Raw genomic sequence first — 23,864 nt, 5'->3', positions numbered from 1 at the left:
TGGTGAGTAAGTAGTAAAGCCGAATGAGTCACACATAGCACTGGCACACAGCACAGCTGAGCTCATGCATTTTAGAGGTGGATTGCTAAGAGAATGGCATGTATAATTTATGTTTGTCATACTGTCATCATCTACACGAGATAAGCTTTAGTTTTACTGATAAGTAGTCACTTGATGGTGAGATAGTTGTTGTTGCATTAGAAGAACAGAAACATGACTGAAATGGAAGATAATACACCAGAATGGATGATCGAGTTGAAAAATAGGAAAAAAAAGGTAAACTTAAGAACTTTGTTATTGTGATTCGAACATGAACACTTTATTTATGTTACTTATTCAATATTGATGGGTGTGACCCAACGTGCTATGAGTGATGAGAACTATTAATTTCCTTCTGATACCTATGAAATATAAGGAAATATTTATATCCATCCTGCTACAATACAGCTTTTGATTTGCACTGTGGAGAAAAATTACAAAGCACTGGGAACACGTTGATAGATTTGTAATCAATCATAAGACCACCTGCTTATGGCAATTACATATTGATTTGGAGATAGACCTTAATTTATTGTCCTTCAAGTAACTTTGTGAGTTGACACTTTTGGTGCTTTATCTGTTTTATCAGCCACATTTAGCACATGAAGCAGGTGCAGGATCGCCGTGCTTGAGCTGTAAAGAAGCTTGTCCAGGTTTAGATTTACACTTTTGGCGTAAAATTTGTAAAAATTGTAAATGCGGTAGAGATGAACATGATGTGGAAGTCGATGAATTCCCACAATTTGATTTGTTATTTGGGCGCTCTGGAAAACTAAGAAGAAAAGCTACATGTAAGTAGAAGGATGGAAATGTATGATTAGTCGCATCTACTTTACTAAACAATCCTGAATTGTACATTTGCTGTAATCTGCTGTTTGTCAGTTAGTTCTAATGAATCTGTGAAATGAGCTTTCATAAATTCTTGATCTCTAGTTTTACCAGTGGTCATCAAGACGCAGGTTGAAAAGGAAAATGCTTTTGAATGGATACCTCCAAATGTATCAACCGATATAGCTATAGATTATATGAAAGCCTTACCGGAAAACAAGCTGCCAATCAAAGGATCAGCAGGTGCAGCTTTACGAAAGCAGCAACTTCAGAAACAACTGCCACTTCATGATATGGACCATAAAGCCTGTGATAAATTGAGTGAAGACGAGAAACAGCAATTCGAAAAATATTTAGAAAATCTCAAGAAATACGTCGGCCAAGGCAGAGTATCAAAGGTATTCTATGATTAGAACAATAATACGGATAACTTTGAATTTTCACGCAGAAAAACTATATTTATTCCAATTATGATGTAATAAATCCAATTTAACTAATATCATATTCTTTACACCCGTTCAGATTATGGGAGCACGACCCTTCAGTAGGTCTCTGATGACACCAGCAAATGCAGCTGATATGCAGCCATTGAGTCCCAAGCGAAATCCTCTTGCATATGTACCAACGGGTGAACCCACTAATCTTCGTACACCCAGTAGTTTTATTCCAAAAGGGTCTAGCTCACCTGCTGTTCAAGGCTCTCAGAAACAACAAAACTGGTTGGCAGACAATTTAGAAGTTATGCAAGCACAGATTTCTGGTAATGTCACTAGCACTGGAGTGATTATGGGTCAATATCATCCTGTCTTAGGAAGTATCACTGCTAACGAACGAATTACAAATTCGGAGATTGTAAATAGCAGCCGGTACCCACCGCAGCAATTCGCCAACACTGTTCAACTCACGGATACTCAACGGAATACAGCTTCCTTTTTACAAAACCCAGAAAATGCATCGTACCTACCTGATTTTGGGACAGTAAATTATCTTGTAGAAAATTTGGAAAGTGAAGTACACTCTCAGCCAAACATACCTTTGGATCATGATACATCCATTACCGGCTCAAATGCTAACAGTAATCCTACATCAAATGAAGGTTCTCGTATGTTACAACAGCAAACTGCTAGTTATGTAAATCTTTCAACACCATGGAATGTTAGTCACAGCTCTGCAATACCTTCAAGCCAATATAATGCAGCTAATGTCTCAATTTCGCGGCCCTCAGAAACTACAATCCAAAGCGGGAATACCGGAATTCTGGATCCCAGTTTTTCCGTTCAACTTGGACATTTGACACGACAGGGAATCCAATCGCAAGTAGATGATTTGACCAAAACAAATCAAACTGTATCAGTTACCAATGAAGTACATGACATTAGTAGGCTACCGCAAAATGTTTCACACTTAGATGACCTTTCCTTGCAAAATGCAAAACTAGCCGAGGAAATGCTATCTGATGCATTACTACCTCCAAGTGCCATACACACCAATGAAATCATCGGAAGTACCTTGGATAAGAATAAATTGAAATTTATTCAAGAGAAACTCAGCGCGAAATATTGTAGAGATGACCTGCCTTCTCTGCACACTTCTGCGTCTCAACGACTAGAAACAGCTGATCCACAATTCGGCCAAAACATTGGTAAACATAGATCTCCACAGGATCAAATTTCATCGATAAATCAAGAGGCTAATAGAGCAGCCATTATTGCGGCAATGCGCAATCCTTCTGCATTTTCAGTAAAAAATACTTCCGACGAATCTGGGGGATTGCATAAAGCTGAGGCACTCTCAAATGATAATCATCATTCAATAGTACCCCAAGACGGTCGTCAAAAGGCTGTTTCGATGTCTCCAGAATCCAATCTACCATTAGAAATTGCATGTAATAGTTCAGATGAGCGTAAACATTTGACAGCTATTCCAGCTCACCAACAGCAACAATCTTTGAACTCTCACCATCAGACATCGCAACATCCACAAACAGCAGTCACTTCAGAACAAGGTCGTGCATCTCAGGATTCTGCAGGCCCTCACACTAAGAGAAATTTGATAAACCCACAGGTGATAAACCCGCCCTTAATATCGAATCCCGAACTTCTGCTACCAACTGAACAAATTCGAGCGGAATTGAGCTATGAACCTGCCAAAACTCAAGTCATTTATTCAGAATCCTTAAGAAATCAATCATTTCCTGAGGCTATCATAGACTCCTCAGGCTTGAGGCAAAATCCCGCTAGTGTGGATCAATTGCAGGGGGCCTTGGAAGAACTTTCGGTTGGACCGGTTCAGCTACAAAAATGTACACAATGTAAAGAAGAAATACATTCAGGCGATGTAGTCGTTACTGCAGAAAAAGCTAAAGGTGCAATCTGGCATCCTGGATGCTTCATATGTTCCACATGTAACGAGCTTCTTGCTGATCTAGTCTACTTCTACCATAAAGGAAAACTTTACTGTGGCAGGGATCTTGTTACTCTACTCAACATTCCGAGATGTTTTGCTTGTGATGAGGTAAATAATATTTGTCCAAGTACTGTTTATTCGGTCTAATAATATTTCTTCACTGATTTTTTTCCTCTACAGTTGATATTTGTGCGGGAATACACAGTCGCAGAAGGACACAATTACCACGTGAAGCATTTCTGTTGTTGGGATTGTGATATGCCATTGGCTGGGCAGCAGTACATCTCTGAAAATGACCGACCCCTTTGCCTACCATGTTATCAAAAAACTTATGCCAAAACTTGTAAAACTTGTAGCAAAGTGATAGCGGCTGATCAACAGGGCGTTGCTGTGAGGAATTTGGACTTTCATGCAACCGATGCATGTTTTTCATGTTTTACCTGCAAGAAAAGTTTGCTGAGTGGTAAGATGGCAATTAAACAAGAAAGACCTTTCTGTAGCAAGGAGTGCATTACAGAGTTCTTAAATACCAAGTCATAAAATACGATGAATATACTTGTCAACTACTAATAATTTTGATTCTGGATCACCACAGAACCTTATAGAGCCTACCTAATCAACGAATCGATAAGTTCTTACAACTCCATGAAGACTAATTATTCAGTTTGCCGCCTTTCTCAAACAGAAATTCAATTATTCTTCATGATAACTTCGTCAAGGAGTATTCCTTTTTTTGAATCAGATTTGCATCATCAGGCAGAGGTTCTGATGATCTAGTAGTAAGGCAACCTGGTAAATAAGTCAGGATAGTAGAAGAGTAAATAATTCGCAAACGACAATGATGATTTTCAATTGTTTTTCATAAAATGATAAGATAAACATAAAATCAACATATTATACTTTGATAAGTAGTTATAATAAGTAATCATTCGCTAAAAATATAATTTTTCAAATTTGTTAAAATTATCTCAATATCACTCCTTGAATTTGAGTGGAAAGTTGAATATAATTCGTCAAGTGAAGGTCGTTATCGAATAGATTTCACCAGTAAAATGAAATGATGGGCATTGGAATACTATATCGGACTTACGTCACTTTTAATCGCGCTCTAAGTCATTAACAGAATAAAAAAATGGTTCATTTTCAACCTCCAAACTAATTTTATCCTTGTGTTAACAGTAAATCAGCGCATTTCTTATTATATATCAAATGTGTATGCCAACTATTATTCGGTCGATGATCAGAAATCTTTAAAAATATTCTATTCCGAATCACTATCGCAAACCGGTTGAATAAACCTTCTGACCGCTCTAGCATTGGGTGTACTTTTATCATCCTCCATTGCTTTTCGAGCTCGAGTAACACGACCTGTAAAATGCGAATAACATGATAACGGTGAAAAAAATTTCATTTGTCAATGCTATGTATCTTCACAAAATCTTTGTCTTCTATATACCTTCGGATATTATATTTGCCACGTCTAATTGAGCGATTTCATTTTTCGTATCATTCCTTTTTTTCACCCGTTGGCACTTTTGCAATGTTGGTCTTCCTTTTATCCCACTATCTTCCAATAATTTTTTCAGACGTCGTACCCGTTGTGCGTTGGTTTTACAACCAGCCCATACTTGTGCATATTTCACCCGTATCCCAGCCACTGTCAGGTACTTCCGCAGCGATATTATCTTTTTGTTTTTTTTCGGATCCTGAAATAAATAATTTAAATCCATTGATTAATCAGTTTGGCGATTGAGTTCGACACAACAATTGAGTTACATAACTACGTTACAACAATGTTTGTCGGATTATTTAACACTGATAGCTAATCTCTGCGATTTATGAACAAACTAGCAGGAAGATTGACATGTCAATTACCTGATTTGCCGTCTTCTGTTTTTCATTCTCATATTTTACATAATCGCGATCATCCGGATCATCAGATTCAGACGAGCTTCCAGAGTTACTTTCAAGTTCCTCAGTTTTCTCGGTCTCACTTTGCAGTGCTTTTTTTTTCGATCTTTCTGCAAGACTCATTTCTTCACTGCTCGCAGATGTTTCACTGTCTGGTGTATCATTACCGGAGTCTGTAGCTGACTTGTTTTTACTTTCTTGTTTAATTTTAGTCTTTGTTTCTGACAATTTGTCCTTTTCATCTTCACTCTCAGATCTATTATCTTCAGAGTCTGTAACTGACTTTTTCTTACCCCCTTGTTTAGATTTAGTCTTCCTTTCTGACAATTTGACCTTTTCATCTTCACTCTCAGATTTATCGTTTTCAGATGTTGTGACAGACTCTTGCTCGATTTCTCGTTTCTTCTCAACAGGTTTTTTGTGCGACGTTGTCTTTTCATCTTCGCTTCCAGATTCATCATCTTCAGAGTCTGTGACCGACTCTTTTGCGCTTTTTCTTTTCCTTTCAGTTTCTGTTTTTAGCAATTTTACCTTGTCATTTTTGCTTTCAGACATATCATCTTCGGAGCCATTAACTGATTTTTTCTTACTTCCGCGTTTGTCCTCAGTCTTGTTTTTCTGTGACCATATTTTCTTGGAAGCTTCGTTTTTTCTGATATTGTTCTTACTTTTAAATTTGTAATCTTTGTCATCTTCACTCTCAGATCTATTATCTTCAGAGTCTGTAACTGACTTTTTCTTACCCCCTTGTTTAGATTCAGTCTTCCTTCCTGACAATTTGGCCTTTTCATCTTCACTCTCAGATTTATCGTTTTCAGATGTTGTGACAGACTCTTGCTCGATTTCTCGTTTCTTCTCAACAGGTTTTTTGTGCGACGTTGTCTTTTCACCTTCGCTTCCAGATTCATCATCTTCAGACTCTGTGACCGAATCTTTTGCGCTTTTTCTTTTCCTTCCAGTTTCTGTTTTTGGCAATTTTACCTTGTCATTTTTGCTTTCAGACATATCATCTTCGGAGCCATTAACTGATTTTTTCTTACTTCCGCGTTTGTCCTCAGTCTTGTTTTTCTGTGACCATATTTTTTTGGAAGCTTCGTTTTTTCTGATATTGTTCTTACTTTTAAATTTGTAATCTTTGTCATCTTCACTCTCAGATCTATTATCTTCAGAGTCTGTAACTGACTTTTTCTTACCCCCTTGTTTAGATTCAGTCTTCCTTCCTGACAATTTGGCCTTTTCATCTTCACTCTCAGATTTATCGTTTTCAGATGTTGTGACAGACTCTTGCTCGATTTCTCGTTTCTTCTCAACAGGTTTTTTGTGCGACGTTGTCTTTTCACCTTCGCTTCCAGATTCATCATCTTCAGAGTCTGTGACCGACTCTTTTGCGCTTTTTCTTTTCCTTCCAGTTTCTGTTTTTGGCAATTTTACCTTGTCATCAGTGCTCTCAGACATATCATTTTCAGAATCATCAGTTGGTTTTTCCTTAGTTCCGCGTTGCTTCTCAGTCTTTGTTCTCTGTGACGATATTTTTTTAGAAGCTGCATTTTTTTTAATTTTATTCTTACTTTGAAATAGGTAATCTTCGTCATCTGAATTGCTCCTGGATCTTTCCTTAGGCTTCGAACTGCTAGGTCGGGTGAGTGTTTTCTTTTTTGTTGTTTGTTTACCAAGTTTTGCATCATCATGCTCTGAAACTTCACCAACATTGGAATTTTCATCCTCCGATGAACCAACTTCAAGCTCGGACTCATTTGGTTTTGCCTTGATGATAATTGTTTTGGATCTTGGATGAGAACTCTTGACTTCATCACTTTCTGAACTGGATGCTTCTTTATCACTGGCACATTCTACCGAAAGTTCCAGTCCATCCACCACTTCTGAATTCTTACTATCATCCAATAATGGTCCTTTTGTTTTCTTTATTTTCTGGTTTTCTGGTTGCATTTCATCTTGATTTTTGTTACAATCTGTATTCATCCTTGTTAACATAATAACTGCCTTCTAGTCAACAGATAAAAATAAATGTTAGCTGTGGATTATGAACAACGTATCTAAGTCAATCACAAAAATGGTAAAATAAACAGTCAACCTTTTTGTTGAGTGTATGATCACTGGTGACTTTAGTGTTGCCATTGGCATGCTCGTCACATTTTTCGGTAAGCGTTTCATCCTCGGAGGACAAATTACTACCATTTGTTACTTTTGCAGTGATACTTTTGGATTCCTTATCGATAGGCTCTACAAGCTCGGTTGACGTAGTACGAGGTCTTTTATTAGGAACCCTACATTCTTCATCTGCAGAATCACATTCACGTGATCTTTTTTCCATTGTCTGACTCTTACTGTCATCATTCTCATCTGAGTCGACCATTTTCCTTCAAATGCCGTAGAAAATAAAAAATTTACAGACAGTACTGAGTAAAGATTTGAAATATCATCATGCTTTTCTTTTTCTTTGTAACCTGAGGCTTTATTTCTTACGAGGAGGTAGCCATAATGATTACTGACTTCCTAATTGACTAAACATGGTATTTCAAGCTAGACTCCCAAGCAATGCAACGATCGTAATGTCGATCGTAAATCACCCATCTGAGCACGTGTATGTATTGTATACATAGATTGAAGTATGTATGCTAATGATGCCGACCAAAGCACGCGGATCGCAAGGTAAGTATTTACATACCTAATTGAATAAACTAATCGAAAATTGAAACAAACGGTGCCTCACAATTCAACTTATTCATTCATTTATGATCCGATCTTCAAGTTACAATATACCTTACGATTACTGATACAATAACATCATTGTAGTAACACGACCGTGTCGATGCAAAAAATTTCGCATGAATGTGTAGTTACAAGCGGAATTATAACTATTAGTATTTGTACAATTTTGGACTAGGCGGTTCCGGTGCCTTCTTGTGTATCATATACCGAAGTAAGAAATTATCTTACCGTATTGCACTGCACAACGGTTTTCTAAGAACACTCGTGATTGAGGTGGATTTTTTTATGGCACGATGTTTGCGCGGGTAAAAAACTACGCCGTGGCAACGTCGTGGTTTTCTCGACCCAAGAAGCTAGCGCCGAAACCTGCTGAAACGTTCATTGGCCGGTTTGATAAGGTGCGGAGTGGGGATAAGAATATCTAGCACCATTTTGTATTGTGATGTCAACATGGCCAACAGCAAGTCAGCAGTTCAGATGAGTTCTCGATACCTCACAAACTACACCTTCCGGTGCGCAGCAGTGCCCAGAGAGGATATTAGCACTTACCTTCGAGAGGATATAGCCAACTCGCGGATGAGAAAAGAAAAACACTGAGTAGATGTGGACCTGTTAAGCTCTCTATCATCATTATCGTCATTCAACAACGATCCGAACACGGTTCAAGTCTTGAAAGGTAAATTTGCGCTGAACGTATCTTGGTCAATTGGCTTCGTAAAATAGCGAATGGCTATGCGATTCTACTGGTTTTCTGGCATTACCGTTGTAATACTATTGAAATGTAAGTAAGCGTTGACTGAATAATGAACGTTGTTAACTGACGAATGGCAAGGTAGTTGGTGACGCTCGATGCACCCCGGTGTTGTGGTGGGGAGCTTTTAAATTTGAAGGTTGTAGTCACAACTGATTGTCAGCTATGTAATTACACGCCGGATTTCAAAGATGAAATTTTGACAAAAATGTATAAAAGTATCATTTTCACATATCCAACATTGATGATTCCTCGATAATGATGTGTATGGATCATTGATTAGTATCCTTGTTTGAAATCTTCTACCAATCGTCAGTCTTTGAAAGTCTTGAGGTCTTCAAAGATTTGAAGTCATAGGGTAAATGCTGAATGTGACGGTCAGAAAAGCAAGTGATGCTTTCATTGGCTGTCGTTCCTGGCTCGTCGCCTCATGTATCTACTCCCCGCACTGGAATGCACAGACCGTAACATTTGGCATTCCTCAAAATTTTTGAACCCACAAAATCACGCAAAGATGGCATTGTTCTAATTATAAGTTGTAAATGTGTGCGTACTTCCACCAAATTGTCAGTCAAACAGCACTGACCTCTGCCAAACATGGAACTTGTTTAAGACGTAATCATACTTGTGACCGAATGGATATTTTTTGTCGAGAATGATCCAAATCTCTCGATCCATAAGCCCCTGATTACAAAAAATTAATCAAATCTATTTCCCACCAGAGATATTGAAATTCGTATAAGATCGGATAAGAAGTTTCTCTATTTTATTTAATATTATATTTTTTTCTAATTCTAGCACATACACGTATAAAATGTAATCAAATTAATGGATGTAGATTGAATGATAAAGGCACAAAGTTTCGTATCGACTTGACAGTCGATAGTTGAAAATTTGTGCATTTTGTTCGGAAATTCTTGCGCACAAGTTACAATCACTCAACAACGGAGGCGCGTTTCTGATAATGAGTTCCGTTGTCGTTGAAGATTGGACGACCTGATACACATTCACGATCCTCAATGTAACGGCTTCTCGGACTGTACAGGATTCGCCTTGGGTGATTCCGCAGCTGATCTGGAGTTATAAAAAAACAAATCCCCAGTTTAATGTTCCATTTCAAAGCATCGCGTCAACATGAACTGTGGGATGTAGAATGAATCTCACATTGGAGAAAAATATGGATCAAGAAGATAAGCGATGCCAAAGTAATGACGAAAAATTAAAATCAACAAGTTCGTATCTCTGATCTGTTTCTTAAGCGATGATTGCCAATTAGTATCATACGAATGGCCGCAATAACAAGAAAATAATGCAGTCACTTACAAATCTCTGCTTAGTTGAGTCAACTGATCAGGCAACCAATAACGTCTATTCGGTGTGACCAGTTGAAGTACATCGTCATCCGCGTTAAATTTTACCTCAAGTTCTCTAAACCTGTCCAAAATTTACACATTGAAAAATGATTGTGTCATGATTGTTCGTATTCGGACCATAAGAATATCATCACATTGATGTAATCTATACTGGACAATACTGACCAAACAACAAAGTGACGGCGATACTGAGTATTTGGATCACGATCTATGTTGTTGGATATTTCAAGAAGATACGTTATTATAGTATCCCGGAAGCCAGCGTTGTCCTGTCCCTGATGATTATTTTTTTTTCTGCTCGCGCAAGCACGAAATCCTTGGGTGTCAAACCAAACGATTTTACTGCATTTGGCCATAGTTTCGGCCCACCCACTTCCATGACTTGAAGCAATTGAATCGTATTCATCATCTTCGTACAAGTCATGAACCTAAATATAAAGGATGAGGCTGATCAGATCGTATCAAATTCAGAACTATAAACGAAATTCTCTGTTCCAGATACGCTTTTTCAATACCGCTGTGTAGAAAGATTATTTCATTGAGGTATATAAATGGTGACTTACATCGCAACGACAGTGTTCTTTTAAATACTTTTTGATGTTCTTCATTTTGATTTTGAATTCAGCCGTTTTCTCGGCATAGATCATTAAAATATTCTTACTTTCAGTTTCATTCAGAAATGATCCAGATTCAACATGGTCGTCTTCTGTTCGGACTCTCGCCTGTTTAACTTTTTTGTATAGATTCAATGTTCTTTTTATAAAATAGCCTAATGCTATCATAATCAAGCCTATGGCAAATACAAGCCAGTATAATTGATAGTCACTGGGTTGTGGGTGGAGAAGTAATTTCTTACTGCAGCTGGCTGCCAAATATGATGATTAATTATATCGATAGTCTATTTATAGAAGAAATAATAAGATCGAACATTTCACATACCAAACCGGTTGGTACGGTATAATGGAGGAGGTATCCAAGTCTTCAAATCCTCATAAGTCATTTGCTTAGAGCAAATTTTTTTACTATTGCTTAGTATCTGTACGCAATAGTTGGTATATCCATTGTCCGGAATTGTCCAGGTAATGACTGCATTCCACGAATTATTATTTTGTCCAAATTCTGTGTCCTGCAGCAAGTTATTTATATTTTTCATTCGTAGATTTAATCAAAATATTGTTCAGTACCAAGATTTTTGTTAAAATTTTACTTACGACTGTAAGATTGATATCGTTTGAAATGCACTTCGTCTTTGCCCTTCCATCGTCAGCCTGAAAACATTTTAAATTGGATTCAAATTCATTAGTTACGTTCTTGAAATTATTTTTTATTCTCCATTTCCAGTGAGATCAGACCACGAGTAAATTGACAATATTCTGCAAATATTCACAAAATATGTTATCTTCCTGAATGCTATTATTACCAAATAAACATCACATTCTTGGTCTGCGCGAATTCCAGTAATATTTTTGGCGATACGATCGTCATCTATTCCACAATATCGATCAGTTCTATTCAAAAATAGGCTTAGTTGTAGTACTACACACCTCATTGGTACCTGGACGAAATTAAGCAGCTGTAGTTTACTGAAAAATATAATTAATTGATAGAAACGGTAATATTTATATTTGTATAGTTTAGTTTTTGGGCGACTGCACGATAGATGAAACCAGCTTATGATAATTTTTTACGGATAAATTATTGTATCGAAGTTTTTTTCGGATAAGCAATTTTGTACCCATACGAGTGAACAAATGCACTAGAAATTCGATCAAACTAACAAAACCTTACTTATCATATGGTTGGGGATCATAGCAATTGTCAGCATCATTTTCTAAGAGCAGTGTATCGTTGAACGGAGAGGTGGAGTTTACGAAAATCGGTTCGTGAATCCATTTTGTACCGTTTTCGTTAATCAAAACGAAATAGTAACAACCGGTGAACAAGTGGTGAAATTTTTTCATTCTGTTCTCATCTCTGGATCTTTGTTTAGTGTCTTCAAACTGGGGTACAGAAAAAAAAAAAAATTAAGGCAATGAAGCATATCAACGTAATGTATCGATCGAAAAAGGTACAAACTCTGGTCAGGCAATGACCAAAGTCGAATGTTCGGATCTGCTCTTCTGGACCAATATCCTTGGTACAATCCTGTTCCGAATATTTGAATGGGTTGGCTTTGAGAATGAGTTCAGAATCTTCCCTTCTGTTCTTATCGACCACAAGGAGATCTAAAATTGGGGAATATATTAGAATTAACGAGATGTCAGGGAGAAAACAACATTCGATAGACAAATTCTTATAGAGATTCGAGTTCACTTCGTATATGTTTAACTTCTGCATCATATATTCGTTTGAAGCACGCATGCATATAAGGTATACAAACTTGTTAAAGAAAAATTGAACTTTACAATTTAGCTTACGTTTTTCCCATGTATTCGGGAAAGTCTTGACCTTGTAACTGAGCTCAGTAGGTGGATCATCGTCTGAGCTATTATTTTTCACAATTTTCTGGAAAAATTATTCAAATCATGTGTTGCAAGTTGTGAGATGAAAATGGTAAGATGGAAATTTTTTGACCGTCATTCAGCTTAGGTTGTCGCGATTATGAATTTATTGTTCAAACAAGCCCCCGAAGTCGCACGTGATTCTCTCCGCGTTCTCCCTAGATAGATCATACGCGCGATAATAAACTTACCAGTGGTACAAAAGTATCATTTTCTTGTTTACGCAGTCCCATCTCGTTCATGCATCCTGCAATAGCAGTTGCTCTGGACAAGCATATTAATTCCACTAAACAGTATACGACTGTAGGTAACACGATAGGAAAATGCATCAGTCAAGTCGTGAACAAATCCGAAGTAGCGTCGAAATATTAATAATAACGTAACGAGTAGAGGTTTAATCACCAACTAATGTTGTGGGCACACATGCAGACTGAATGAGCACAAGCATTCGTCATACCCTCGAATCTCTAAGCATATTTCCGTTAAAAAATTTTATTATTCGTTGAGAATGCCCAACATGTTTGTTTCGACCGCTGTCGAGGAAAAAAGAAACGAAAACGTGTTTAAATGATATTGCAATTGTGTAGGAACCCAACACTTATATCTATATGTCAATGCGCTTATCGTAATAAACGATAAGGATTATACCGCATTTACGCGTAAATCTTTCTTCCAAAATTCATGCAAAATGTTGTGAAACAGCGCAAAAAAGCTTTTTTATTGAAATAAAAGAGTCTATAATGGCTTCAGAAGCAAAAAAAAATATTTTTGCATGTTACTATTCTGTTGTCTATGAAAAATACGTTTATTCTATAGGAATGAATATGTGCTTTTCATAACCCGGGTGCAGCCATAGTTGTGATTGATTTCAATCGCTATGAGACGCCAAGAAAAGTTTTTTAACTTGACAACCACAATGGTATCCGTGATCAGAAAGTTAATGATATAAAAATAAAAGTAAACCTAACTTGCGGTATGTTTAAAAATATACTGGGCTGTAAATATTCAATATCAAATATCTCTATATTCGATTTGGTTCAGAAAACGCGACTTCAGCCTTCGTGAATATTCAGATCTTTTTTATATTTCTGTTTCCGAGGACTTTTATTAGAACATTGAAGAAGGTTGCAGGTGTACGTTTGTCCAAACTATCAAATTATGGTTTGCTAGAGGAAAAAAATTGCCTCTGAAATATTTGATCATTGGTACATGGAAATGATTTGAAGTAATGTAAATCGTGATAGATGTATGAGTTCAAGTCTCTGGCAATGAACTTCCAGAATACAATCGAGTCAGTGTTCTTGGAGACGAAGAAAAAATAGGCAAAAATTTCGCAATCAGAACTAAACGGCGGAGGGGATTTCGAAATATTCTCCCTTCATTTTTCATTCGTGTATTGTACGTACAAGATATCGTATGCGATTTAGAAATGAATATTTTTCGACATTTTTCGATGTTCCAGGAGTTTTTTGAGGTAGCGCAATAATTCCTCGAACTAGGGAGGGAACACTCCTTGAATTCAGCTGAATGTCTGCAGCGATGAAGGAAAAGATTTATTCAGCTAAAGTTCAAAATGTGGTCAGTACGAGTCGTGAAGGCATTTTTGATTGTACGCATCTATCAAGAAATCAAAATGGCATAATATTTATAGAAATTATATATTTTCCAGAACAAAGCATTGAATCTACTCCGCATGAGGCAAGCAAGCGAAGTTGCTAAAAAATTTAAAAAACTATCTTCTACTATCGATGACAGAACTAGCTATCACTGTGTTAGCTGCAAAATGAACAATGCTCGTAATCGTAAAAGAAAAAAGGTTGCTTCGTCGGGGTTTTCTCGCGCCCTTGTGCCTATCGAAATGCGAAAGTGTATGATGCGTCACGAGTGGTCAAATTTAGTGGAGCTATTACCACTTTTATTGAGAGGAAGATCAGAAACGGAACCCTTAGTTTGGAGATATTTAGCTGCTGCTTTATTTTATAGTTCTAAAGCTAGTTTGGCAACGCTTAATGATTTTCTTGAAATGGGTGTGGGTAGTAAGAGTGCTGAATTTTTAAAAAATATTTTGACCCTTCCATCTCGGATTCCAGAAACTGAAGAAACTGAAGAAATTGAAGAAATTGACTCCTCATAACTTGACCCTCTAAAATTCAATAAGTTGTAAAGGTAAAACATGGTTCCGATTGTGAGTTGATAAAAATCATAAAAAAAATCGAATAAAGTTTGCATACTTGTATTTTAATTTAATTTCATACATTGTATACATGATATAATAATAATTATAATAAAAATTAATATTAATACAAAGATACTATTTACAACATTTCTCAATTGATTTTGACGAGTCCAATAATATTGCAAACAATATAAGTGTTGGGCGCGACAATAAGGTATTATGTACACGTTTCTTCGTGACGTTAGCAGATTAAACACAGCCACAAGTTAAAAAATACAGCTAGAACTTTCTATAAATCCCTGAACCAACTTTTCAATGTTTACATCAAGTTAATTTTTACATGCATAAGAAAATACTCTCGAAAGTATCTATTGCATGCGTAGATATTAATGAACCGTCAGGTAACGTCGCATCAACTTTCTGGAGCAAGTAACAGACAACCTTACTGAAGATATTCGAGAATACTTTTGATAGAATGGAAAAAATTCTCATTTTTTATAGTACAATTCTATTCATGTCGTCATTGTAATAACATGGTTTTCATAATTTGTGACTTGAGATTCAATTGTAACATACATTCTCGTCGACAATTTTAAAAAGTCCATTTACAGCTGCCTAATATTGGGCGTGACTTGTCATCATCAAAAACATTGGTAAAATTGTGGAGACTAATCGATACTATTTATTAATTACTGCATTTGCAGGTATCTGGCGGCATTTTTTAGTGATGCTGTTTGAAACTAAATTAGTCAAGGGGGATGTACTAGAAAACTAACAGCATAGTCCTGATATGTCGGAAGCTGATATTTTCTTTACTTTCATAGGTAATAAAACAATGCTTCATACCAAATGAAGAAATATACGATGAATTTTAATGATTCAATGGAGTTATAGTAATAATAAATACGTATATGAAAACGGATATATAAAGCTGCCAGTCAGTCAAGAGGTAAATGAACACGTGGGTCGTTTGATGCCAGTTTGACGAGAGTCTTTTTTACTCTTAGTACTGGAAGACGAGCGGCAGGTTTTCCGTGCCAACATTCACGGATCAACTTGCCCATCCCAGCAAGAGTCTGAAAAACCAGATGGAGTTAGAAACTCTCTTTTTTATCGCATTAGCAAATTGTTCATACGAAAATAAACTCACTGGATCTGAATGCCATCGATTTGGAAGAGGAGGTCGCCGTTGGTCCAGCGCTACCAATTTGCGCATTTCTTCAAATGATGGTTCTTGGTTTCCACCTGATAGCCACTCGGAATATGGCGCAGCATAATCCAAAGCTACTCCATTACTCACACATCTACGACATACTTCCCACATGACAAGTGCTAAACTGTACATATCTGCACGTCGGAAACTCTCTAAACATTCTACGTTGATCCTGTAGATAGTAATTCGAACATCAGAAAGTTATTAAAGAGAAGTGATCATGTAATATATAATATACAGACAATCAATTAAAGGCCATAGGGTCACACTTACGTTTGGTCGAGGACTTCTGGACTCATGTATCGCTTAGTACCTTGACGGAGATCGATTCGATCCATAGTGATACGTTCTTGGGTTACAGCAAGAGCAAAATCTGATATTGCGCAAGCACCATTGGCCTTGACAAGGATGTTTTTAGACTTCAAATCACGATGTGACATTGCTGGCTTCCCTCTAGTCCCATTAATTTCAGTATGAAGATAAAGAAGTCCGTTGGCCACACTTAGACAAATGTTTAGAGTTTGATGGTGAGTTAGGGGGTGTGGGGAACGGTTCAAATGATTGTAGAGAGAGCCAAGTGGATGGTAATGAGTAACGAGCCACAATTGAGTGCAGCTACCTCTACTCGTCATATCACTGCCTACATATCCAAGGACGTTATCATGGCGTGATGGTAAAAGCTTGGAGTACACCTCTGTTTCACGTGCCCAAGCTGCCTCATCTCTTGAGAAATATATCTTCACAGCTACGCATTCTCCATGCCAAACGCCTCGCCACACTTCTCCTCCAAAACCTCCACCTCCTCCACTTCCACTTCCAAGACATTCGACTAATGCAACTTGCTTTGCTAACGTACGTTGTACCAGTAGGGGCAATCCCGACCCTGAACCACTAGTAAGGCTTCGTCCATCCAAATATTCCTATCAAAAAGGAAATTGAGTTTTAGTTCTAAGAAGAGAAATTTAGGTTTCGTTTCTAGGGTCACTCAATGGTTTTTTGAAAGATTAGGATGTACTGACTTTGAGCGTGCTGTCACCAGCTGCAGTTGCCCTCAGTTCATGAGTATGGTAAGCAGATGTTGTAGACGGAGAGGATGAAGAAAAATGAAGGGATGAGGGTTCCAAGTCTGAGTCAACGAGAAGTTTATTCCGACGAAGTGCCGAAGGACGTTTGCGACGTGTTCTACGAACAAATATACACGCAAGTACGCCGCCCCCGATTACTCCCAACCCTACCATAGGACCAAGGATCGCAAGGGTCAACTTCACTGCATAATCCTCCACTCCTGTGAAATTAAGCCATTGTTAAAGCTCATTGATTTTATGTATTTTTTATTATGACATTAGGGTCTATGGATTATCTTATCCTACATAAGTCTATAAAAACTAAGTTTATATTACTCACTCTCATCATTTGATGGCTCTTGAGGAAAGTAAGAGTGGAGCTCAGGAAAACTTCCATTGTTACACAGGTCACCTTGGCAGCACACTAGACTATATTGTCCGCCTCCGGTCGAACTGCTGGCCTGTCGCTTTTTACCACTACCACTGCCAATTGTCTGCTGTTGTTTGCTACATATAAATGGCATGTGTTCTGGTTCGGTAGTGCAACCTCTACTCAAACGTTCAGTACCACCTGCCTCATGTACTCTAGCCGTCCAACACTATGGATGAAGAATTTAATACAAAAAAATTTAAAAATTGAGTGAACACCGGATATTTCATGTAGTGCAAACATATTCCTATAAGATTTCTTGGAATGATTTAATCCATGGAATTCTCTTGGTAAAACATAGCACTAGGAATTCAATCCTAGAATTGTATAATGCCAATTCTCAAATGACATAAACTCACTGTTATTGCACCAGAGCATGTTTTAGGCAAATCACAGTCAGGACTATCACAAGGAGCACAAAGATCACAGTCGTAGCATTCGTAACGTTTCGAGGGACTACTAATGCCATTGATATGACGTTCCATCAGCTCTGGAGGATTGGGTGGTTCTTCACTATCCAATGAAGGGTCATCCTCGTGCAGTCTTATGTTTTGTAGCCTTTCCCCTGACAGATTTGAAGTTATATGGAGTTATAAGTGTTGAAAACTCAGGTTCATACATAAGACGTTTGGTAAGTAATTGTCAGAATAAGCATCTGAAATTGGAGTGGTCATTCACTTTGAAATCGCAATGATTTGTCTTGATCTCTCGACAGATAGAGGACGATAGCTCTGGTACAAATAAATGAAGTAATTTAAAATCATCTGGTCATCGTTTGCAGAGCTGATAAGGCGTCTTAATATTTTGATACCGAACCGAATATCGTATTATGAGCATTTAACATTTAGAATTGGGGAGGCGTGGAATTATCTTGCATGCATGAGTTAGTATTCATACCTGGACATAATTTGAACGTCAACAAAAGTACAAGATGCGTGATAAATATAGCGTCCGCCATGTCGGTGCGCGTCAAAACAATAAACTACTAGAGTCACCGAGATTCTGGCATTAGAGTAATTGTTTTGCACAACACATAGCCGTGGAATGAATTATTCTTCATGATAATTTCGGGACGAATCAAAACAACTATCATAACGTGAAAAATAAATCCGTCACGATCAGATATGAAATCGTCATCGTCTCAATCCGGCTGGAATCCTCGCGCCATGCACGTTGTCGAGCAGATTGTTGAGTTCCTCTAAACGGTGCACAACACTGAAACCGAAATTGCAACAGTCTTTGAAGAAGCAATTTACGACATTGCTGATTACAAACGAACCAAAAAAAGACAATTGTCACTCTATGCCTCCAACAATTTACCACAATGAAATCCGAGATCAAAGTGTCGTAATCACTTGATATTATGTCAGGCTCGTAATCCAGCAACAGGATCACGAAGTTATCGGCGAAGGATAACTCAAATAAAGATTAAGTTACTTATTTTGCGTAGACGCCTATGGACGTTGACTGAAGCAATCTTCAGTCAACGCTATGGATTTACCGACTGAACCGTTGACTGAAGGTTAGTGCAATCAGGCAACGACTGAACCGTTGACTCAAGGTTGAGTGAAGATTAGTATCATCAGTCGCCGACTGTACCAGGCAATGTAGATTTGAATCCGTTGACCAAACTTAACAGATTTGAAATGAAAATTATTAATGATCGTCTGTTGGTTGAAGATGTGTTTTATTGATTAACAAATTATGCTAATCTATAGACCATGCGATACGAAGCATAGTTACTCGTTGGCCGGGGGTTGAAACCCAAATCAATATTTTTTGAGAATTGGCGCCAAATGTTTTACAAAACCATTGTCATTCTGAAGATCGCATTGAAACAATAAAATTCGAATTTATGATTTAATTTTCAAACCACATCCTTGTCTTTTCAACTATAACCTAATAACCTAATCGCGCATACAATCACAAGAATTTGTTGTCTTTTCAATCTCGTTCGCTGGTCATTATCTGAAATGGTAGTTGAGAATAGGAAATCAAATCGTCGTCTTAAACTGCTAAATTTTTAACTGTGAATACATATTTTAAAGATAGTTATATAACGTGATAATCTTTCTCTCTCTATTCTTTTTCGTTTTTCCTCTTTCTCTTTTTTTCTCTTTCTTATCCTATACAACTCTTCGCTATGATGTTTAATACGATTTATGCTATTATTTTTGGGACAATTTTCTATTCACTGGTTACCCGAGTTACACTGTGTTCAACACTCAAGATTACCAGATAAGATCTGATGAACGAGAGCGAGAGTTGGGTTTATAATAGTATCCGTTAGACTCTTTATATGATGAACAAATTTTTTTCCCGACAAGTTTTTGATCAAGGAAAAATGTCGTAGATTACCACAAGAAATTAATTTCAACATCAACTTTATCATCTGGCTAGATGGACACAGAATATACTGACGCAATATCATAATTCACCCCAAGAGGGACTTGAATCTTCGATCTAGATTATAATCGTGGAAATTCTCTTTGCTGGAGGGGCTTCATGCGGAAGTAGAACAACGATATAAACCGCAGATCGCAATTCGAATTAACTAGAAATTAGAGAATGCATTACGAAATGGATGCATTTTAGTTGTTCGACAAATTACCTTTTTTGATTCAACGGTAATTCAATTTGAATTTATCGATATGTCTTACAATGACAAATCGGACATTTGTAACATGGAAAAAGCATTTAAACACGGATTAGTGGTACTCTATCAGCGGGTTCAACTTCTGGGTACACCGCAGTTTCCTCTCACTATGATGTGATCTATGTTAACGATCTTGTGGCTAACTAGAGCAGCTGATTCGCAATCGATAAGCATCCGGCGATGGTGGTGCGGCGTATCCGAGCCTTTCGGCTTCGCAATTCTCCGAGTACGGTGTCTCCAATATCTTATGTAGCAGCATCACCTCAATCATAAAGACCATTTTGGTTACTCGTTCTTTACACTCTTTGCAAGTCATATATAAAAGAAAAGAGTTTCGAATCAATTAATTTATTTTTTAGAACACGGACAATCGCGTATTCGATTGTTGTGACCGAGGTTGCAACTGAATCTTTCTTTGTACCGATGCAAATAGAATGTTATATGATGTTACTGCAAAATTTTAATTTTTCCAACTGAATTTTGTTCGTATTAATTGAACATCTGTTCGTTCCTATCGAAAAAAATGATCTAATTGACTCGTCAACTTTTTTTTATCACATTGTCTGTGCCGTTTGCGGGTGTGTACTGACCTCGGAAAAATTGTCTTTCTCAGCTTTTTCAATTGCGCTTTGTGCCATCCAATTTCTTAATATATACAATGGATTCACCTCGTTCATTCTCGACCTGCGTTCCATGTCGTTGTAATCTATTCAAGATCATACATATAAATCGATTAAAATTAGGTATTAATAATAATAATTTATGAAGGGTTCCCAGAACAAAAACATAATGATGAAAGAAATTTCAGAGATACTCTTAGAATTGTCAATTTACGGTTGAAAATCATCAAATCATCTTAAAAATGATAGGTTTGTCCCCGCAGATACAAACTAATACATGGAAGAATTTTATGCTGATTGTATCATAGATATATCGAACGTTGAATGTATATTTCGGAGGATCGAAGTATTTACCTCCTTCGGAGTAAAGTCGTCGCTTATAAGCTTCCACGAATGACGCGTAATATTCGTGACACATTAGCCGTGAAAGTGCCCAATGGTTTCTTAGAACATCGCAATCCAACATTGAATCCGGATGAATCAATGCCATCTGTCTAAAAGTCATAGTGTAATCTGCTCCGGTTTCCTCCATCATCGAAAGCAGAGTGGCAAGTAACTGTTGATCTTCTTCAACGTCCGTAATCAGACCCAATTTCGCTCTCATCAATGACCTTGAAAGAAAATATAGGACATAACATACATTGACAGAATTTCAATCCTTCAAAATCTAAAGTTCAATTGTTAACATACGGGCACCAGAAAGTTATGATCGAAGAATTAATAATCCAGAATGTTCACCTTAACTTTCTTCTTCCATATCCAGCAAGCATTCTCAATATACTCGACACGTGAATCTTCTGATTTTCATTAAAAAATGGTTCAAAAGCCGCCGCGAGCCTTTCTAGGTTCCACAATATGACCTGGAGGTTTAACATACCTTTACAAATACTTCATTCTGTTCTTGCGTATTTGTTTCGCGTGAAGATTAGGACATATCATACTGCACGTTACTTACATCTAATTGTTTATCCAGCGAGTATTTTCCGGCTCTGTCTGAACAATTTGGAACAAATTTGGAGTCATAGGTTTCGACGAAACCAAATGGACCATAATCAATGGTTATTCCGAGAACGCTCATATTATCGGTATTCAGTAGACCATGGACAAAACCAACGCTCTGCCATTGTACAGCCAACTCCACTGTACGGTGTGCTATTCGCCCAAACAACACGACGTAACGGTTCTCCAATTCGAGCGCGTTAATGTCCGTGAAATGATTCTAAATAAGTCTCAAAAATAAACATTTGCAACGAATTGCATATATACCTACAATGATACAAATAAGATACGTCGACCAACTGGAATTAAAGAAAAGAAAAGTACAAAAAAAATTGTTCGTATATAGAAACCAATCTCGAGGTATTCATCTATACACTTGAAAATAATACTTGCTGTACGCATATAAGTATACTTGTATTATGTAATCAACGAGCATCTTCAGCTGTAACAGTTCGCCACGATGTGCTAAAATCTCAAGAGAACCAAAACGAAACCAAGAAGGTGCTACCCTTAATAAGATCGCAGCTCTTTCGGTTCGAATGTGGCCAGAATAGAATTGATCTCTTAAAACTGGATCATCTCCTACGACAAGCGCTGCTGATCTGGTTGTTCCCACACCTTGTACATTTAATTGACAAAACGAAAATTAGATCATTGTAGAGTTATATCCGTGGTTGAGATTGTCACCGATTATTCCGATTGTGAAGGACATTCGGAGAGACCAGAACCTTGGAGCTCTAAACCATGAACTTTGTAATTATACACACCCAAATAATGCATCGCCTCAGAGCAAAGGAATTCTCTAATCGATGATCTTAACACCGCACGTCCATCGAAAGTACGGGAATAAGGAGTCCGACCTGATCCTTTTAGTTGTAATTCCCATCTTTCACCTTTGCTGCACATGCATGAAGCCCAAATGTTGTCATACATTCAAACTTCCGTAAAATCGGACAAGTCTTTCAAAATATTTTTAAATCTAATAGATTTCTTTAAATTCAGTTCAATTTCCTAAAATTTTTGAGGCTTTGGAACACTTTTTACTTCCGAAAAATCACTGCACGAAGTCTTAAGCGATCCCTCAGATTCCCATGAAACCCTCGCGTGATATTTGTGAAGGCCCCGTGAAATCTTATGAATTTAGTACAACAAAAATTTAAATACATTTGAAATCTTTGAAATCTGGAAGAAATCTATAAATTTACCAGGAGTGCACAAGAGGAAAATCAGGAAGGCTAAAGATGAAAGTGATATTGTTACGAAAAACGTACGAATTTATGTATTCTCCGAGAACATGTGCTCTGCCATCCCCAAGTTGCGAAGCCCACTCTCCGTATTGAAATCCACCGTAGCAGTGGGCTAACGGGGTTGAATTCGTAACTGGTTCACCGGATACAAATTGAACGAATCCGCTTGTCTCAGAGATACTTGGATCCATGTCGAGAATGTTGAGAAGAACATCTTCGGAGACGGCAACGAGTTTTGGATTACGAATGACTGGAGTTGGATTCACTTCGGAAAATATTGCCGCTCTCACATTCCGCGCTGTATTATCACCTTTTATTTCGTCCAAGGGCAACGAGCACAACGTGTTTATCGAAAATCTCCATGTTTCAATATCCCGATAGAGCGGTCTTTTCGTCGAAAGGGTGCACGCTAGGCTAACCATAATAAACAAAATTTCTACGTTTCGACTCAACTGCGGAATACGAGTGGCATGTTAATAACATATTTCAAGATTCATGTAGGTACGTAATTTCTGCTCATATATTTGTACGAGATTACTAGTGTCAAAATTTTGAATTTTTTAATCGTCAAATTTCGAGATTTCGAATGAAAATTGCGGAGTCATGTCAGGAGCAGCCACATGCAGTGCTCCTCCGCGTGAATTCAGCTTCATCGATGTGATCATGATCATTGTTTCTGAAAAGAACATCGCTCGAACATATGCGCAAAAATATTCTGCACACATAAATGATAGATGTTAGATGTTGTGCGTCAAATCGCATCTTTCACATCCGTCTCACAGGTATTGTATTTCAACCGTGGTTTACCATTGTTACAGCAATCCCCTAATCGATGTTACTAATCGTGAGCATTCATCGGGCTTTTACACAATTTTAATATTGCTGCATACTTCGAAAATTGTGCACCGAATAAAAGTCCA

The 23,864-nt window shown here is 37.5% G+C and overlaps 6 protein-coding genes across 14 annotated transcripts; 2 read left to right on the top strand and 4 right to left on the bottom strand.

The window, feature by feature from the left end:
* Positions 1–134: 134 nt before the first annotated feature.
* Positions 135–4,765, top strand: LOC105683513 (PDZ and LIM domain protein Zasp). The gene is made up of 5 exons (XM_012396161.2): positions 135–276; positions 629–830; positions 973–1,265; positions 1,390–3,381; positions 3,454–4,765. Exons 1-5 carry the CDS (start codon positions 214–216, stop codon positions 3,811–3,813), a joined length of 2,910 nt encoding a protein of 969 aa, XP_012251584.2. The 5' UTR covers positions 135–213; the 3' UTR covers positions 3,814–4,765.
* LOC105683529 (HIRA-interacting protein 3-like) lies at positions 4,116–8,601 on the bottom strand. 3 transcript variants are annotated; one of them, XM_012396202.3, is made up of 5 exons: positions 8,464–8,601; positions 7,277–7,562; positions 5,149–7,188; positions 4,730–4,979; positions 4,116–4,641 (listed from the first exon to the last, which is right to left on the bottom strand). In XM_012396202.3, the coding sequence occupies exons 2-5, from the start codon at positions 7,556–7,558 to the stop codon at positions 4,535–4,537; spliced, it is 2,679 nt and encodes an 892-aa protein (XP_012251625.2). In that variant the 5' UTR covers positions 7,559–7,562; positions 8,464–8,601; the 3' UTR covers positions 4,116–4,534. The 3 variants fall into 3 exon arrangements, with proteins under 3 accessions (XP_012251625.2, XP_012251607.2, XP_012251635.2); XM_012396184.3 differs by lacking the exon at positions 8,464–8,601 and adding an exon at positions 8,143–8,283; XM_012396212.3 differs by lacking the exon at positions 8,464–8,601 and adding an exon at positions 8,143–8,283 and having other exon boundaries at positions 5,149–7,185.
* On the top strand, positions 8,302–14,781 carry LOC105683560. Of its 5 annotated transcripts, none has more exons than XM_048649312.1 (3): positions 8,302–8,590; positions 14,002–14,117; positions 14,191–14,781. In XM_048649312.1, exons 2-3 carry the CDS (start codon positions 14,067–14,069, stop codon positions 14,671–14,673), a joined length of 534 nt encoding a protein of 177 aa, XP_048505269.1. In that variant the 5' UTR covers positions 8,302–8,590; positions 14,002–14,066; the 3' UTR covers positions 14,674–14,781. The 5 variants fall into 5 exon arrangements, with proteins under 5 accessions (XP_048505269.1, XP_012251669.2, XP_048505270.1 ...); XM_012396246.3 differs by having other exon boundaries at positions 8,309–8,590; positions 14,209–14,781; XM_048649313.1 differs by having other exon boundaries at positions 8,559–8,695.
* LOC105683551 lies at positions 9,410–12,955 on the bottom strand. Its single transcript, XM_048649304.1, has 11 exons — positions 12,731–12,955; positions 12,456–12,543; positions 12,115–12,263; positions 11,827–12,038; positions 11,459–11,621; positions 11,250–11,306; positions 10,978–11,164; positions 10,602–10,903; positions 10,204–10,466; positions 9,989–10,099; positions 9,410–9,739 (listed from the first exon to the last, which is right to left on the bottom strand). Exons 1-11 carry the CDS (start codon positions 12,866–12,868, stop codon positions 9,682–9,684), a joined length of 1,728 nt encoding a protein of 575 aa, XP_048505261.1. The 5' UTR covers positions 12,869–12,955; the 3' UTR covers positions 9,410–9,681.
* On the bottom strand, positions 14,757–18,939 carry LOC105685276 (activin receptor type-1). Of its 2 annotated transcripts, none has more exons than XM_048649302.1 (8): positions 18,702–18,939; positions 18,320–18,637; positions 17,782–17,987; positions 17,333–17,591; positions 16,948–17,213; positions 16,202–16,848; positions 15,866–16,100; positions 14,757–15,791 (listed from the first exon to the last, which is right to left on the bottom strand). In XM_048649302.1, the coding sequence occupies exons 2-8, from the start codon at positions 18,378–18,380 to the stop codon at positions 15,654–15,656; spliced, it is 1,812 nt and encodes a 603-aa protein (XP_048505259.1). In that variant the 5' UTR covers positions 18,381–18,637; positions 18,702–18,939; the 3' UTR covers positions 14,757–15,653. The 2 variants fall into 2 exon arrangements, with proteins under 2 accessions (XP_048505259.1, XP_012254680.2); XM_012399257.3 differs by having other exon boundaries at positions 18,743–18,939.
* Positions 18,940–19,593: 654 nt separating this feature from the next.
* On the bottom strand, positions 19,594–23,752 carry LOC105685361 (protein adenylyltransferase SelO-like). 2 transcript variants are annotated; one of them, XM_048649305.1, is made up of 8 exons: positions 22,969–23,752; positions 22,465–22,595; positions 22,110–22,315; positions 21,654–21,917; positions 21,437–21,558; positions 21,053–21,309; positions 20,669–20,784; positions 19,594–20,340 (listed from the first exon to the last, which is right to left on the bottom strand). In XM_048649305.1, the coding sequence occupies exons 1-8, from the start codon at positions 23,364–23,366 to the stop codon at positions 20,218–20,220; spliced, it is 1,617 nt and encodes a 538-aa protein (XP_048505262.1). In that variant the 5' UTR covers positions 23,367–23,752; the 3' UTR covers positions 19,594–20,217. The 2 variants fall into 2 exon arrangements, with proteins under 2 accessions (XP_048505262.1, XP_012254819.2); XM_012399396.3 differs by having other exon boundaries at positions 22,465–22,879; positions 22,969–22,987.
* Between the last annotated feature and the right edge of the window lie 112 nt (positions 23,753–23,864).

The sequence above is a fragment of the Athalia rosae genome, chromosome 2 (genome assembly GCF_917208135.1).
Source record: "Athalia rosae chromosome 2, iyAthRosa1.1, whole genome shotgun sequence".
Lineage (NCBI taxonomy): Eukaryota > Metazoa > Arthropoda > Insecta > Hymenoptera > Athaliidae > Athalia > Athalia rosae.
The sequence above is the reverse complement of the archived record's forward strand: the minus strand, read 5'-3'. Positions and strand labels throughout refer to the sequence as shown.